This window comes from Agelaius phoeniceus, chromosome 3 (genome assembly GCF_051311805.1).
Source record: "Agelaius phoeniceus isolate bAgePho1 chromosome 3, bAgePho1.hap1, whole genome shotgun sequence".
NCBI lineage: Eukaryota > Metazoa > Chordata > Aves > Passeriformes > Icteridae > Agelaius > Agelaius phoeniceus.
In genome coordinates this window covers 46,324,399-46,340,630 of record NC_135267.1, presented here as the reverse complement: position 1 = coordinate 46,340,630, position 16,232 = coordinate 46,324,399, and the positions used below count along the sequence as shown (strand labels likewise).

The 16,232-nt window shown below is 44.9% G+C and overlaps 1 protein-coding gene across 1 annotated transcript in view; it reads right to left on the bottom strand.

Moving 5' to 3' along the window:
• Positions 1–16,232, bottom strand: part of FOXO3 (forkhead box O3) — an 88,725-nt gene that overhangs the window by 10,925 nt on the left and 61,568 nt on the right. Inside the window, exon 2 of the mRNA XM_054629001.2 lies at positions 3,639–5,073. Within this exon, the coding sequence (XP_054484976.2) occupies positions 3,673–5,073 (1,401 nt within the window). The 3' untranslated portion in view covers positions 3,639–3,672. The remainder of the gene's footprint in view (positions 1–3,638; positions 5,074–16,232) is intronic.

Sequence of the window (16,232 nt, the reverse complement as noted above, 5' to 3'; positions counted from 1 at the left end):
AAGAAGTTCCTGCCCTGATCGTGCTGAGCCTTTCTCCACCCTTTGCCTAACCCTGACAGCATTGCTGCCTACATGATGCCACTGTAAACTGGATCACTGAAACAATCCAGGTAAAAGCAACTTCTTGGATGAGTTTTGGTGCTGGAGAAAATGTTTGCTCATGCAGCAACTGCTCACCAGCTCCTGACCTTCCAGGCAGCAGCACAAGTCCTGAAGTCTTCCCTGATGCTCTCTTTTGGGATTGTTCCTCGGCAAAAGCCAAGTCCCTTTGAACTTGCCAGGTGAGACAGACCCTGGAGCAAAGTGCAGAGTTGTGGGAAACCCAGTCTAAGAGAAGGACCCATTAATTTCAAAATAAAAGGTATTCTAGAGACAGGTGAAGGAATAGTGATGCCTATTTATTGCTAAACCCTCTGAAATACCAAGGTGATGATTATCTGAGTGGGTGGAGGGCATTATGCAGTGCTTTTGGAAAGTAGGTAGAGAGAGAGGAACAGAGGCCCCAGGCAGTATAAGAGGGGGAAATTATGACTGAGTGAATAAAGCAAGAAAAAAAAAATTATTTTCTCAATTCCTTCTTGTAAGAGGAAAAAAAAACCAAACCGAACCCAAATTCATTTATATGCCCCAATGAGGGCCCTCTGAAAGGCTGGGCCTGGGCAGCCTCATGGGCACAGGTTGGTGGGGTGGGACTGGCCAGGGCTCTTTGCAGGGACCATGCACAGGCTTGTGTGCAGCAAATGTGCACAGCCACTAAACCTGCAACAGTGGCATCTCCTGCAGGGTTTTTTAATTTCCCTATGAAGAAACTGTAGTTGATTTTCTTCCAAAGTAAACCTCCCTCAATACCTAAGTATGTATAAATTAAATACCTGTGTATTTGCCTTCTTTCTTTTCTTCCTGAAAACTGACTCCAATGTTTCTCTTATTTTTAATAGAACACACAGCACTCACTATTCCTAGGTATGCCAATAATCCATTGTAACCACTTTTGCCTGCCTGCAAAGCACACCTGGCTGCCCTAGTGAAACGGATTTACGTAAGCAATTGCCAGGCTGTTCTGCCAAAAATGTACCCCAGTCTTTGGACTTGTAAAGATTCATTACTGGGGCCATGAACATTGCTGAGAGAAGATTTTAATTCAGGGATTCCTACTGCTGCAGTGGAGAAGTAACCAAGAAAACCAATTCAGAACGATCGCATCTGATGTCATGCGAGAAGCCCCTATCAAAACACGAGATGCTCACAGGGAGGCAAACTCTCAAAGAGTGCTGCTTTACAGATGAGGAAGGGTGATGAACCAGCTCAGCAGAAATCATCTGTGCTTGCACCTGATACCAGAGGCACCCCACAGCAGCTGGTCCGCTTGTCAGGGAGAGGGAGAGAGGCTTCCACAGATGACTGGACAGTAATCCAGCGAGGAGAGCTGTCTCGTTAATAAATCTGTCCTCTGCAATGAGACTCTGCTCACACAGATGTGTCAGCTCCTTTATTCAGAGGGAGCAGTCTGAAAAAGATCATGGCAGCTATGCTTTCCATGGATGCCAGCAGCCAGGGTGAAGAGGCAGCAGGGAGCATCAGTGAGGAGGTGGGGTGTTGTGTCTCCTCCATGCTCCCCACGCAAGTCCCCCTCGGTGGCTGCCACCTACATGCAGCACACGAAGCTATGGAAGCAAGAGGCTGCCCTACTTGCTTGTGTCAAGCAAAACTGTCAATAACATCTATTTTTCAGGCCCCATTTGACAGATTGTACCGCTGGATGTTGCACAGCAATAAAGTCCCTACAGCTTTTTTTTTTTTACATCATGCAATGAAGGTTTTTAAATCCATGCAGCACACACACCTGAAGGAAGAGATAAGTGGTCAGCAAGCCTGACCTGCTGCAAACTTCGGCTTCCTCAATTTTGAATCAAATCTCTTTTTTCTCCCCTTTTTTTTCCTAAATTCTCCACAACCAGAACTGAAGAAACCCCAAAATTCATCTGTGGCCCTGGCATTGCCACATTGCTGCCTTGCTCAGGGTTTGTGGGATGCGGTGTCCTCTACAGACCTTCTCCACAGCCCATCTCCTGGCTGAGCACTGCAAGGCTCTTGCTAAGAGTGAGAAGATGTGCAAGAACCAGAGCAAATCCTTGCACTGACAGAGAAAGGACTGTGCACACCAACAACTCCATCAGAGCGGGGCAGCTTTGCAGGTGGACTGAAAGGAGGCTGCCTGGGCAGCCTTGTTGTCCCTCACAGAGAGCAGATCACAGCACGTATCCTGAGGTGCTCCGTACACACAGGAAACAGGAAAACATTCTCCAGGTTCACCACTGTTGCTCACCTACCACAAAGCTTCCCCTTGAACATCTAACTGTGAAACAGTGAATGAAAACACAATTAAAGATGAAAGGGGCAAATTATGCACTGTAAAGTCATAGGACATGGACTCCTTCTTTCTGTCCTTCACCTGGAAAATAAGAAAGCTGGAAGTAAGCTGCAAACTGAATGAATGCCTCATTTAACCTCACCACTGAGATGCTCTACATACTATTCTGAAGTTAATAGAACACTTTCAATAATTTATAGCTAACCTTTTATCCTACTACATTTTGAAATTTACTCCCTTATACTAATAAATAAACAAAGGAGAAAGGGCACTTCGTGTGGCACCTGCCCTATGAGTCAGGGAATACGTATGTGTGAGCAGGCAGAGGTATGGGCAGGATCCTGAAGAATCACAAAAGAATGACAGAAACAATGATTACAAGCCCCCAGCTGTGGAAAAGAAGCAACAGAAAAAAACACATCAATCTTGAAAAAAAACTAATCTGAAGAAGCTAACATTTGAAAAACACCTAAGTCAGAACCTAAATCTACAGATATACTCTTGGAGGAGTCCAAAAGAAAAAGATGTTTTTTCCTCCTCCCCCATTCAGGGAGGGGGGAGGAGGAAAACAGTTATTGCATACTTAAAACATTAAGTAGGCCAGGACATTCCTGAGACCAGGATCCCACCAATATATAATTCCTCCATTTGATACCTTTTTTTGGCCAAGAAATACAATTTTACAAAAAAGCAAACCCAAACAACTTTGCTAGTGTTGCTAAGCCACAGCAGCAGCACAACTCTGATTCTGTCCAGATCTGTCCCACACACCTGATCCCAAGTGAGTGCTCTGATCTTGCAAAGACACTCTTCCTCCTCCCCCAGAGCAACTCTGCTCCACTGACTGCAGAGCCTCTCGCCCCATCCCTGTGTAACACAGCTTGGGTACACGTGGCATCGGCTGCAAGAGGGAATCCATCTGTTGCGACTTCAAAGAAGACAAGTTAGAGCTCTGTGATTCCTAAAAACCACAAATATTCCACCTTGGTTTGCCTGATTTGTCATTAACATTTCTCATGCCTAAATTAAGAAGGGCGCTGAACACCAGATGCGTGCCGACAGTGTTGCAGTCGAGCAGCTTTTATAGCTTAGCCTCATTTCCTTCCACACCTCCACGTTTCTTGGTTGTGCCTGTTGCATACCAACACACAGCAAGCCATCACAAGCCAAATTACTATTATTAGTGAGCACTAACTATTAAGGGTTCAGTGCAAACTCCAATAAAACTAAGGAACCAATTATTTTACCACATCTATGGGGCACTGACCTGTTTGCCCGTTTTCCCTGTTCTCAAAGATCCTTCAGCCTGGTACCCAACTCTGTGATGAAGCCTGTTTAGCACCAGTGAAGTTCCCCACATTCAGACTGACAACGTTCTGAGCTGAGATGAGGGAATCAAAGTTAAAATCCAGCCCATCGGCATCCATGAGTTCACTGCGGATAATGGACTCCATGTCACACTCCAGGCTCCCATTGAAAATGTCCAGGTCCAAGTCACTGGGGAACTTCTCGTGTCCCATGACCGGGAGGTTCACGCTAGAGGAGTACAAAGAGGAGCCTGACAGCGGGTCAGAAAGTGTTTGCATAGACTGATTGACAGGTGACTGCTGATGTTTGGTGGATCCCAAGCTGTTGGAGTCACTCAAGCCTATGTTACTGATGGAATTGGACAAGGCACGGCTGCCACTAAGAGAGGAGTTGTGGGACTGGTGCTGGTGATGGGACAGGTTCTGATTGACCAGACCGCCCTGGCTGGACTGCGCGGCAAACGACATCATGGGGTCGTTGCGGAGCATTATATTCCTGCGGGAATTCTGGGCGGACACAGCTGTGCTGGCTTGTGACATGAGTGGGTCAGACTGTGTCATCATGACATCGCTGTGACTAAGCGCATCAGAGGTGAGGAGATCCTGCAGCGTCTGGTTGTTGTAATGAGAAATGGAAGAGAAGGTGGCCTGCTTGTTCTCCTGAATCGTCTGCATGGGCGACTGGCGGAGGGAATTCAGGGATGACGGCCCAAACACAGCATTGTTGAAACTACTTGACGGGGAGCCCAGCCCTGAACCTTTGGAACCATAAGGAAAACTGGAGCTTCTCTGCATTATACCTCCTGTGGGTGACTGCTGGGAAGGAGGGAGTGTTATATTGTCCAAGAGATCATCCATGAGGTTATCAGTCAGTCCATCATTCAAGTTCATTGTCCCAGCCATATCAGTCAACCTAGGCAACTCCACAGTGCATGGTTTGTTTACCGACGGGGACAAGCTCGATGGACTACTGTACAGCATGGGAGAAAGTGGAGCATCATCATCTTGAACATCATCGAGCTCGGTGCTTGCCAAAATTGGTGACAAGCGGCCACTGATCGTACTGGCGTTTGAATTTGTACGGGAGCGAAAATCTGTCCATGCATCCAGCTCGTCGCTGCTGCGGGAGGTGGGACTCCCTGGCCACTTGGAGACCTGGGAAGGGCTGTCCTCACTCGTCTCCTGGGCTGTCTGCAGGGCTGCCTTTTTCTTCGCTGCCCGCCCTCTGCTCTTGGTGTACTTGTTGCTGTTGTCCATTGACACAGCGCGCCTCCGGGGCGCCTTGCCACCTTTTCCACCATCTGGATTGATCATCCACCAAGAGCTTTTCCCGGTGCCTTCATTCTGCACCCTGACGAATCGGCTGTGGAGTGACAAGTTGTGCCGGATTGAATTCTGCAGGAAAGGAACAAAACAAAGCGTCAAGACCAGCACCCCACTTCTTTTACAACCCAAATCTCAATCATTAAACCAACATCCCATGATAACAGCAACATGAATAAAATCATTGGACCCTCCTGGACATCTCTGTGAATTTCTCAGGTGCTGGATATGGGAGGGCTGGAGTGTGACTGTGGCATGGCAGCATCCTGCTGTAAAGCAAGCCCCAAGCTTGCACTAGCTGTGCATTCCTTGTGCCATACCCCTAAAAGCTTCATCCTAAGAAAACGTGACATTGCTAAGAGAGTGACATTCCTGCTAGAAAGGAGCTAGATGTTTCTCCCTTACTTTTTACTCAGGACAAACTATTACTATCAGTAATCTTGCCATCAGTTCCTTGAAATAAAAACTGCAAAGGCACAACAAAAATCTGGCTGGAGGGGTAGTCACACTCATCGCAGCCTCTGCAAATGTCTTTTTAATTCTTCATCGGCACGTGTGCTGTATATTTGTTATAATTCCTGAGAAAACTGCAAGTGCTGTTGCTCCTCTCCCACAGGCACTCTGTGCATGACTAAGCTGTACTTTCTCTCTTGATTAGAGGCACCAGAATTATGCCCATACGGCAGTAGCTGGCCAGCTGTCCCCTCGCTATAGTATCCTCACCGTCTTCAAAACATGATGTGACACAGTGTGCAACGATATCCCTGTCCCCGTAAGCTGCTGGATGCAGAGCTGTATGAAGCTGCTGTACACAGCCGGATGCTCCGTGCTGTACAGGATGCTATGGAATACAGGGCTCTCAGGGGAGCCTGCACACAGCCTGCTCTTGCACCCTACCTGCTCGGACTAGTCAGCAGCATCAAACTGCCCAAACACCACGTTGGCCCAAACTGGTGATAACCACCTCAGAATCAGAAAGAGCCTGAGAAAACCAGCCCACGGTACCCCCAGAGAAACGGCACCAGATTTAAGCCAAAATAACTGAGATGAAAATCCCACTCCACTCATCCTGCTGATCGTGTGCTTAAAATATGGAAAGGAAAAGCAAATAGTATTTGTTAGTGTGAATGCTTCCAGGTTTGGTAAACCAACATTTTTTTCTCATGTGGAAATCCAAAAGATTTTTGGAGCGATCCCATATTCCTTTGAGAAAGCCCTTGTGCTATTCCTCTAAGCTTAAAGAGTGTAGAGTTCTTTTTTCTTAAATTTTGGCAATTAGCACGTGTATCTATGAAAAGAATAAGAGTATATTTGTCCTATCAACATCTTTTAAAAACACATAGTCAGCAAGACCATAACACAATCAAACCATTCAGAACAAGTGCCCTTCGTTTACAAAACACTGAAGAAACTCCAGATTTAAATGCGCAAAGAATGAATCAATCGACAAATCATTCACCACAATATTTGCATCCTTAGGAAACATGGATGCTTGACATAAATAAACTGGAGATACATATAAAGAAGTACAGCCCAGCTGTTTTTTAAGAACAATTCTTTTCAGTATAAAATGCCTTTCTTTCCTCACTGTTTTGTGGTTTCTGTCAGATTGTGAAATGGAAAACACGCCTGAAGTTCTTGCACGCAGACAGCAGACGTGGTTGTGATTATCACTTAATGAAAAGAGAAATCATATGGACCACGCTTCAAAACAGCAACTGTTATGTTTTAAACAATTTACACAAAGCAACTGATCGGACTTTGCTGACATGCTCAAGAGAAGTTTGGGTCAGTGCCTCAGCTATAAATATTTCCATTTCTGAGGGACTATCATGCCATCAAAATATGGTGGATTGAGTTGCATCATAGTAATTCTTCAGCCTAAGGAGGGGAAAAGCTTTTTATTGTTTAACTGATGGCATTTTAACAATATTTTGAGTCTGGCAACAGTCTAACTTCTAATAACTAGGTACCATTCCTTACTTTTTCAGGTTTCTCCCTGTAAAACTGGCTGGAGAACCGATTTTTTTGTTTTAAATAGCCTTTCTTGATATTCCAGCTTGTACTGCATCTCTGCAGGTAGCTCTCACCCTCAGTCCCTGTAACTTCCATGGACAACCACTTGTGAAAACATCTTTATGGGGATTTTTCCATGCAAAGTCCAGGCCAGGCTTCAAAAGCCACAGGAGCTATGCTGTTCCCCACCTAAAAATGCTGGGTGAAAGAATACATGGCATCATGACTCTTGCTAATGAAAAATAAATCTCAGAGAGGAGAAACACCTGAGGTGGCAAGTGCAGCGTGCCACGCACAGCTTCAGATATAAAAAAACTCATCCAAAGTGCCAGCAGCTAACAGTTTTCAGTCTATAGTATTCTCATAAAAGGGCTTATTTCTGCTGCTGGTATCCGTAGTATGAAAGTATTTGGCTTAAAACCATGAAAAATCCTAAATGGTAAAATTGTGAGACTGAGGCACCTTTCAGGATGAGGACTCCTGCATCTGTGGATATGTATATGCACATGTGTAATTTTCTTATTATATCTTTTTGCTCAGTGTCGGTTTTACTCAAATAATAAAAGAATGTAATAATCCTTCTGCATTGAAAATTGGTAGTTATAAAAAATCCAAGCAGTTTGTTTTCCTTTACATTAAGCACTATGCCACTTATAATCCTGCTTCTGTTTTTCTTTGCTTTTCTACTGCAGGAAGATTTTCTTAAGCATAATTGTGGGCTAATTTATTTTTGTGTACCCCATCTCCACCCTCTGTTCAAACACTGCCTTAAAACCCACTACTTTCACGTAACCTCCCCCACTAACCTCTTCAGCAACAGTATCTGAGTTTTTGGTTTCTCCTTCTGTTGGGTGCCCTGCCAAATCAAATCAGAGCTGGATCCTATTATCCTTTCTCATGCAAGTTTTGCTACAGAAGCCACCAGGATTGACAACTCACATCAGTGAAGGCTGTTGCACTGTGCTACCAGGTGGCAATCTGGATGAAAATAACTGTATTTTCTACCTGTTTTCTAAGCTGTCAAAAATATTCCTATCTGCTTAAAAGACAGGAAAGTATATGGGGACAATCACTGCTCACAACTACGGGCATTACTAATATGTGACCATGCAACAAACCACAAAGGAGGTGGGGAAGCAAAGAAAATACAGTTTATCATTTGAACCCACTGCTGATGAAATTAATGGGGATCTGTCTTTGACTTATGTGGGAGATGAATTAGGCCATGATGATGGAAACTTAACACATTTTTCCATGCCAAAATGCAATGAGAAACTTTAAAAGATCCATAAAGGAACTTCCATCATCTGTCCTGGAGACCATATGTAGATGGGAGAGATGCTAGCCAGGCTGCAGACAGCTCAGATACCACCGATGGGTACAACATATGGGCTGTACTCGAGCAGAGCAAAAAAGAAATATGATGAGCTCCTCCCTTTATTAGTGTTGCTATTTATACCAGACTTGAAGAATGTCGTGTGCTCTACTGAAAGCCAGAGGACTGAAGTTCCTGCAGATAACATCTAGAGCATCATGTACTGCCCTGAGGCCAAACCAGCTGGGTTGAAGTCCCCTTTGAAAGTGGTCCTGCAAGAAGAGGGACTGTCCCTGGAGACAAGGAAGACTCAGGGAGAACTGGTGTGAGCAGAGGGTGGTGCAGTGCCACAGGCAAGCAGTGCTGCTGTCCTCCCTTGGCTTAGGCTGATGGCACCAGGAGAAGGGGTGAGCTGGGGGCCAGAGCAGCCAGGCCAGCAACACCAGGGCTTATGCCACTTGCCCCAAACTCAGGGACATGCTCTCAATTTCAACAAATGTTGATCCACTGCACTGTGTTTTATTCGGTTAGTACTCCTTGAGGGATCCAGCTACATTTTGCTCTCAGGAAAATCCCCTGAGATCAGCTGGCATGTCCTAATTACACGAGTCTCTCTCAATATTTTGATAAGACTGCAAACGGGCAAGCTGACAGAGAGGACACTCAAACATTTCCAAAGTGCCCTATCCCTAATCTGATAAAAACAACTGAATGAGTCTCCCAAGGAGGCTGGGACTGTGTGTTATTTCAACACTCAGACTTGGTCAGACAACAGCAGCAAATGCTTGAGCTTTTAAAATGGAGAAAATTCCCCCTCCCTGTGCCCATTTCAGCCTCTTCCAAGCAGTGTTTACCTTGTGGAGCCTGTCCACTAACTCAGACACCAGCTGCAAGCGCTTCCACTGCAGCACAGAGTCTTTTTTGTCTGGAAGCAACATGTGGTATCAATTTATCATCCTCGACAACGCAACATGGAATCCACTCTCCTTAAAAATAAAATGAGAGTTGTGTAACTTAACTCTTAAAAGTCCCTGCTTTTTTTTTTTTGAAAAAGCCTGAAGATTAGCAAGATGAGGTGCAGCTGGTGGCTGATGAGTCCAAGTTACACACTGGTCTTTCTTTCAGTGTTTTGTAGTGAGTAGCAAATTTGAAATTTCAGATATGGGCTCCTAAACTGTAAAGTTAGAGCTAAAAATCAAAAGCAGTAGTTTAAAAAGTGGGATATTAAGACATGGTGGGAGAAAAACAAACACTATCTGCAGACCGATAAATGCTGCTAATGCTCACTTGGGAGAATTACACTTTATTTTATCCTGTATTAACATATATAATGTTTTTACTTCACCACATGAAGCTGTCTGGTAGCCATGCAGCAGAGAAAGGCATCAGATGTAATACCACTGAAAAGAAGCCATGAAAATAACTCTAGCTTAACTGAACAGAGGGAGTCCAGCTCCTCCAAGGCTCTGCTTGCTCACTTGAATTTCAGTTTTCAGCTTATGTCATCTTGCTCAAAATGTTGTCACGCAGCTCTCGTTTGGGATGAACACCTCTAGAGACAGCTTCCACCAAAAAATTATTTTCTTTAAGAAAACCCTACTTTTTTGCATTCAGTGGTTGATGAAACCAGAGTCTGTTAGTAATTCAATGCATTTTGCCCACCTGTTCAGACCAGTGTATGTGCCTTCTCATGAAGTAACTCAAAACTTACTTCAACTATCAGTCTTCACAGAATCATAGAATCACAGGATATGCTGACTTGGAAGGGACACATCAGAATCATCAAGTCCAACACCCAGCCCTGCCCAGGACACCCCAAGAGTCACATCACGTGTCTGAGAGCATTGTCTGAACACTTGAACTCAGACAAGTGATGCTGTGACCAGTTACCTGGGGAGCCCAACCACCCTCAAGATGAAAATCCTTTTCCTGATATTTAACTAACCCTCCCCTGGCACAGCTTCATGCCATTCTCTTGGGTCTTGCCACTGGTCACCACAAAGAAGAGATCAGTGTCTGCCCCTCCTCTCACAAGGATGCTGCAGACTGCAAGGAGTTCTTCCCTCAGTCTCTTTTTTCTCCAGGCTAAACAGACCAAGTGACCTCGGTGCTCCTCATATGGCTTCTCCTCAAGGCCCTTCTCCATCCTTGTGGCCCTCCTTTGGACACTCTCTAATAGCTCAGTTTTATACTGTGGTGCTCAAAACTGCACACAGGATGAAAGGCGATGCTGCATCAGTGCAGAGCACAGTGGGACAATCACATTTCACATATTTTACATTTTGTTTGCTTTAAAGTCCCCACGGAGATTCAGTTGCAAGTAAACAAGAAAACAGATGCAGTGGCTGAAGTTGCCAATTGTGTGAATGTACATAGGAATTCCTGGTGAAAGGGATTTGCAAGCCGAGGGAAGCTGATCTTTAGAAAGTACCAATCTAGTGGTTCCATACAGTCCCTTGCTGCCTAGCTGCATAAGGCTGCAGTGCTACATGTCTCAAAGAACTTTGAAGTCCCAAAGTGGCCTCAGAATTTCTTCCTCTTTCCCATGAGCTTTTGCAAAACAGAAAAATGTATATAATTTAATAAAGTAGTGAGGGTGCTCTGCAGATACAGAAAAATCAAGAACTAAAATATAAAGAGAGCTCTCCCACAATATCTATCATCCATGTTGTCCTGATATACCTCTTTTCCATATAAAACAAGTATTATGTGTTCCAGATTGTTATATTTTCCCTAAAGTACGGAAACTGCAGGGACAAAAAAAGCATTAAGAAAATTACACACAGAAAAAGAAATCTTTTCTGACACCCAAAGTGGTTTTGATGTCTGATGTTTGGTATCATCTGCACATTCCCAAGGCAGCTCCCAAAAATCCCACCAGCTGTTCAGCAGAAGCAGGCAGCCAGCACACACCAGAGTCCTGCAGGGTACAGCCCTTCACACCCAGGTGGCGAAGGCACCATCCTCACACTCCTGCATATGTGGGGTGACACAGGCTCAGTCCTACCCAAGCACGCCCTCCTTCAGGAAAATGGAAAAAAAAATATCCCACAGATTTAAGAAAGTCAGCTCCACATCTGAAGGGTGGTTCTGTGGTTTCCCCTCCTCATCCACTCTTCAAAGGAGTTTTCTGACCTTGGTGGTAGGGGAAGAACACCAGAAGATGCCTCCGCTGTGATCAGCTCTGCCTGCACCTCAGGCCATTGTCCCCCACCCCAGAAGAGCAGAGCCTTGAGATATTTAAGCTCCTTGGGAGACCAGTGAGTCAGGAAAAGGTTTATCCCCCAAAATGTGCTCGAACAGGAGAGCAGCACACGGATCTGCCTCCTGTGTCCCGCACACGCGGCACTGCACTGTGCCAAATTCCAACAGGAGAAAGTGATTAGCAGAGGGAAAACAAACCCTCCCCGACACGCACACCACGCTCCCCCAGCTGCGCTGGCCACCAGGGCAGGCAGCCAGCCACTTGCCCATCACGGGGCTTTGTGCCCTCCTCTTCCAAAAGGAAAGCATCTCAAAGCATGGACCTATGGGAATTGAGTCATGACTTGAAAGTTTTTCCTAAAAAAAAAAACCAGTAAGAAAAGTTAAAAAAATTAATTCTAGTTAAAACAACCACTGCTTCACTCTTTGCAAACAGTGATATTGCAAATTGCTACGCTGACGTAAATAAAACTTAGCTGAAAATATACACTGCCTGGAAATTGCCTCAGAGCACCACGCTTCCAGTTAGCAGAAAAATCTCCAGTTATTTTACAGTCAGACTTGCTCTGACCACATGAGGACTCTAATAAATAACATTTGTTTTGCTGTGAGTAGAGCATGCTGGTTGTCATTTACACTGGGTGTTGGGAGACAGGAAGCAGAGTGCAAGGAAAACGCTGATATTTTAACACAGCTGTGGACCAGGAAAGTCAGGCTCTCCAGCAACCCCCCCTCAGTGTCAGGAGCCAGGTACCTCAGCACCCTTTGCCATAGGAAGTCCCCTAAAAAATAAAATGTTATCCTCTGCATGCTGTGGCAATGCTTTTCCACATTAGAATAGGATTTGGGAATCAGGAGGCAGGCACTGCCACTGAGGTTGCTAGGGCACCTTGTCAAGAGACACCTTTTTCAGTCCCTTCCACCCACTTCATATTGTGGCTGCCCAAAACTCAAAACCACAGCTGATTTAAATAAAAGGATTTAAGTTAATTAAGAGCAAGAATTTACCGCGAGGGATTGCTCTTGTAAGGTGAAATCCCAAGGGAACTCATCACAAGCTTGACTGGGACATGAACAGAGTCAGCAAGAAAATGGGAGATGTTGCCCTTATTGAACTTAAGCCCAAGGAGCTGCATACAAAAAGGTTGCAATGGACTATCAGGGCTGGGTCTTTGCAGAGACAGAGCAAAACAGTTGTAATTTCTGTTCAGGAGTGGTATCACCAGCAGGTAACATCTTTCTTTTCTCCTATTGTTTTTCAATGGCAAGCCCTAGCATTTCAAGTGTTTCCACTGTAGGAACTTTGGAAATAACACCATGCTTTATTGGTGGAGCTTCTTCAGCACAGCATCGCTGCATTTCTCCACCACACCACAGAGCCCCCAGAGAAGTGCAAGCACACAGGAGTAATCAACCTGAACACTGTACATAACAGTAACACCCACAAAAACAGCTACTCCTGTCAGCACAGCCCCAATCCACCCCTGCTGAAGCTACTGAAGAGTCCTCCCAAACCTCAGCGGTCACCCAGTTAGACCTTAATGAAAACAATGCAATTTTACTGCAAGGCAGACTTTCATCATGAAGGCTTTGGGTTTGTATTGCTAGAAAGAAGATCTAGGGAGAAAAAAAAAAAGCTTCTGTTTTTCATTTCTTAGATGCAAAGATCTACGCATCATTGTGGAAGCCAGAGTGCTCAATTCTATTTTTACTCATTCTCAGCATATGGCTGTTACTATACATTGACTATTTAGAAACACGTATGGGCGTTCTTTCATGCCTTTATAAATAAATGTGAGTGATGCTACTGCTTATAATAATTCACTAAAAATAGTAGCTTCCCATGGAAGATCATAAAAGCCTCTCACTGCTGAATCACCTATTATAAATCTTCATTTTTTGAAATCTTTTGCAGTCATGGGTTGATTTTTTTAACACTTTCTATGAAATGCAAGTAAACCAGCAACAACTCCCACCACACAGTGGCAGGGGAAGAATAAAATCTGTGTGGACACAGCATTCCAGGTTTCTGGAAGCCAAGCTCAAGGCTGCCCTGCACGCGGCTCTGCGAAGCGCTAGCTCTGAAATGATAGATTGCTAAACACCCGGCCGGGATTAATTGGAAGTGTTGAGCTGCACACACTAAATTGTGAATCTGGTGACAGTAACAGCAAACATGTGACTGATGAGAGGAATAGATCTGATGCACTGTCGCCTGACTGAGTTTGATCAGGCCTCAGCAAGCCCTTCAGAAGCCAGCAAAGGCACCTGAGACCTTCTCACGAGAAAGCCCACAAGCAACCTCCAAACCAGCCCCCAGCATTTCTGCTCTGTCAGCTAATCTGCAACAGGACCCCTCTCCTGTGCTATTTTAAGCACATAATTACTTTCTTATTGAACCAGAAGATACTATCTGATTTTTTAAAAAAACAACAGTGTTTTAAAATATGATGTGCTTCAGTGGCAGCTGAGGTGGCAAAGGGAATGGTCCTGTTCCACAGACCTGAGCTCTGGGGGAAGCTGGGGATGCATCTAAGCATGGCTCTCAGTGGGTCTGACCCACTGACTTTTACAGGCAAAAACCCCTTGGGAGCCTCCCAAAGGGCAGCTGGTGTGGGAACACACAGCTGTGACTGCAGTTACTGCAGCACTGCTGTGGACAGGGTATGAATTAGGAGACAAGGGATAAGTGAACAGAACAACTTGAAAAACAGGTATCTCCTTCATGACTCCAGACTGGATAGCTACCAGTAAATACCTGAGCACTCTTCAAAATGTAATGGCAGCTGTAAAATATTAATGCCTTTTGAAAGTAGAAAGTGATCAGTTTTCCTTCTGATGTATTCTGTTGTGCATTCTGCTTTTGTCCTGAGAATAACACATGGGTCCTCTCCAGCCTCTTGGTTACACAGATTCCTGTATTTTCCCCTCACTGGCATTGGGGAACATATTTTAAACACTGCACTTAAGAGTGTATTTGAAGAATCCTACAGATTTGCTTTCTGTATACATAAACACAGCTCATGCTGTGCCAGATGACATGGGTGGACAAAAATACCCATTTCCACACTGTTTTTACAAGAACAGTAGCAAGGTGGGTTTACTCCAGCAGTCTTTCCCCAGCCCATTCTTTGATCTGACTTCTACTGATGCATTGCATCAGGGCACTCAGTCCCAAAACCAGGTCTGCCCAGAAACTCACCACCAAGGCATGTGAAGTTAGTTTCCATGCTGTGATGCCCTGGGTGTAATCTCCAAGTTGACAGCACTTGGTTCTTTTTCCCCTCCCTATGGAAAAAGCTTTTCTGCAGACTTGAAACCTGGGCAGCTCCAGGTCAAACCTGGAGCTAGTGACACCAGCCACCCTCAGGATTCCTGGGGAGAAAGGGGCACCTCCACCCAACATGCCCACCAGCCTGTCTTCTTGTTCTTGTCTGAGAGTGCCTGACCCTCTCTGCTGGTGGGGGTAGATCTGGCAGGCAGGTTTTGGGATGGTGACTCCCAGTGCCCAGGGCATGGCAGCCTCAGAGAGCTCCTCAGGACTAAAACCAAACTCTAGATTCATCCCAGCCTCACCTACCCCACTCATGAGCTGTTTTAGTTTTCATTGAACCTCACTTCACTCAGATGACTTGCATGTTACTGGTTCTACTGGATTTTTAAAATTTATTTTCTGTTTACTGCAGGGGCAAAATATACCCGAGGAGCTGACAAAAGGGAATATGACACCTATTACAATGCCAATGAATCAGCCCCTTGCTACAGAAAGCAGGACATTCCTGTTTCTCATGTAACTGGCAGCAACACCATCCCAGAAACCTCACAATCCAGGTAAATGCACAAGTATGAAAATCATCTTTTTTTTTTTTAAGCTGTTTACCTAATTTGAGAAAATAAGACCACCATCATCGATACAATCATAAACCCAAGTGCTGAATGTTGAGCCTAAAGCTAGACTGTCAAAATGCTTCAGCACTCAATGCTTTGTTCAAGCCCCACCCCAACACCAGAGCCTGAATAGCAGAATGATGAGTGGAGGAGCCTTTTCATGTTCTGGATTTGAACCTGTACACATGAGTAATCCCTCCTGAGGCCAACACTTGGGCCATGACGGGGTCCTTGTATTGCTCCATACATGCCTTTTTCAGAGGCAGCTGAGGAGCCACAGGGCAATGGGTTTTAGGACCTTGACTGTGTCAATAGCAAGAGTCCTCACAAGGTAATATGACAAGAATTATCCTCCCTATAGGATGCAGTCTGGTTGAGCTCCAGGTGTGGGAAGGACTGCACCAGTGAAAGACACTTGCATCTAAAAGTTTACAGCATCAACAGGCAGACAAAGGAGCACTAACTCCATAAAGATTCCACAGAAAATAAAATCAGGACACTTGTTTTGCTTTCATTCGCTAGCACAAACCAGCCTTGTCTTCCCGGCCCTTCAGGACAGGCCTTGAGCCAACTTCACAGACACCATCTTATACTCTGGAAAATTCAAAGTTTTGACTAGCTGAATCAAAATCTATGCATTTTGGGGTTGCAGCAAATGTATGGACTCTGAGATGCCCTTACAATTCCTCCAGATATATTCTCTCTCAGATAATTTTCTGCTTCTTAGACATCCCAGATGTCACATGGGTTGGGTGGACACAGGCCACATCTGGTTTTTAGGGGAAAACTGATGAGTTTTATTAGTGAA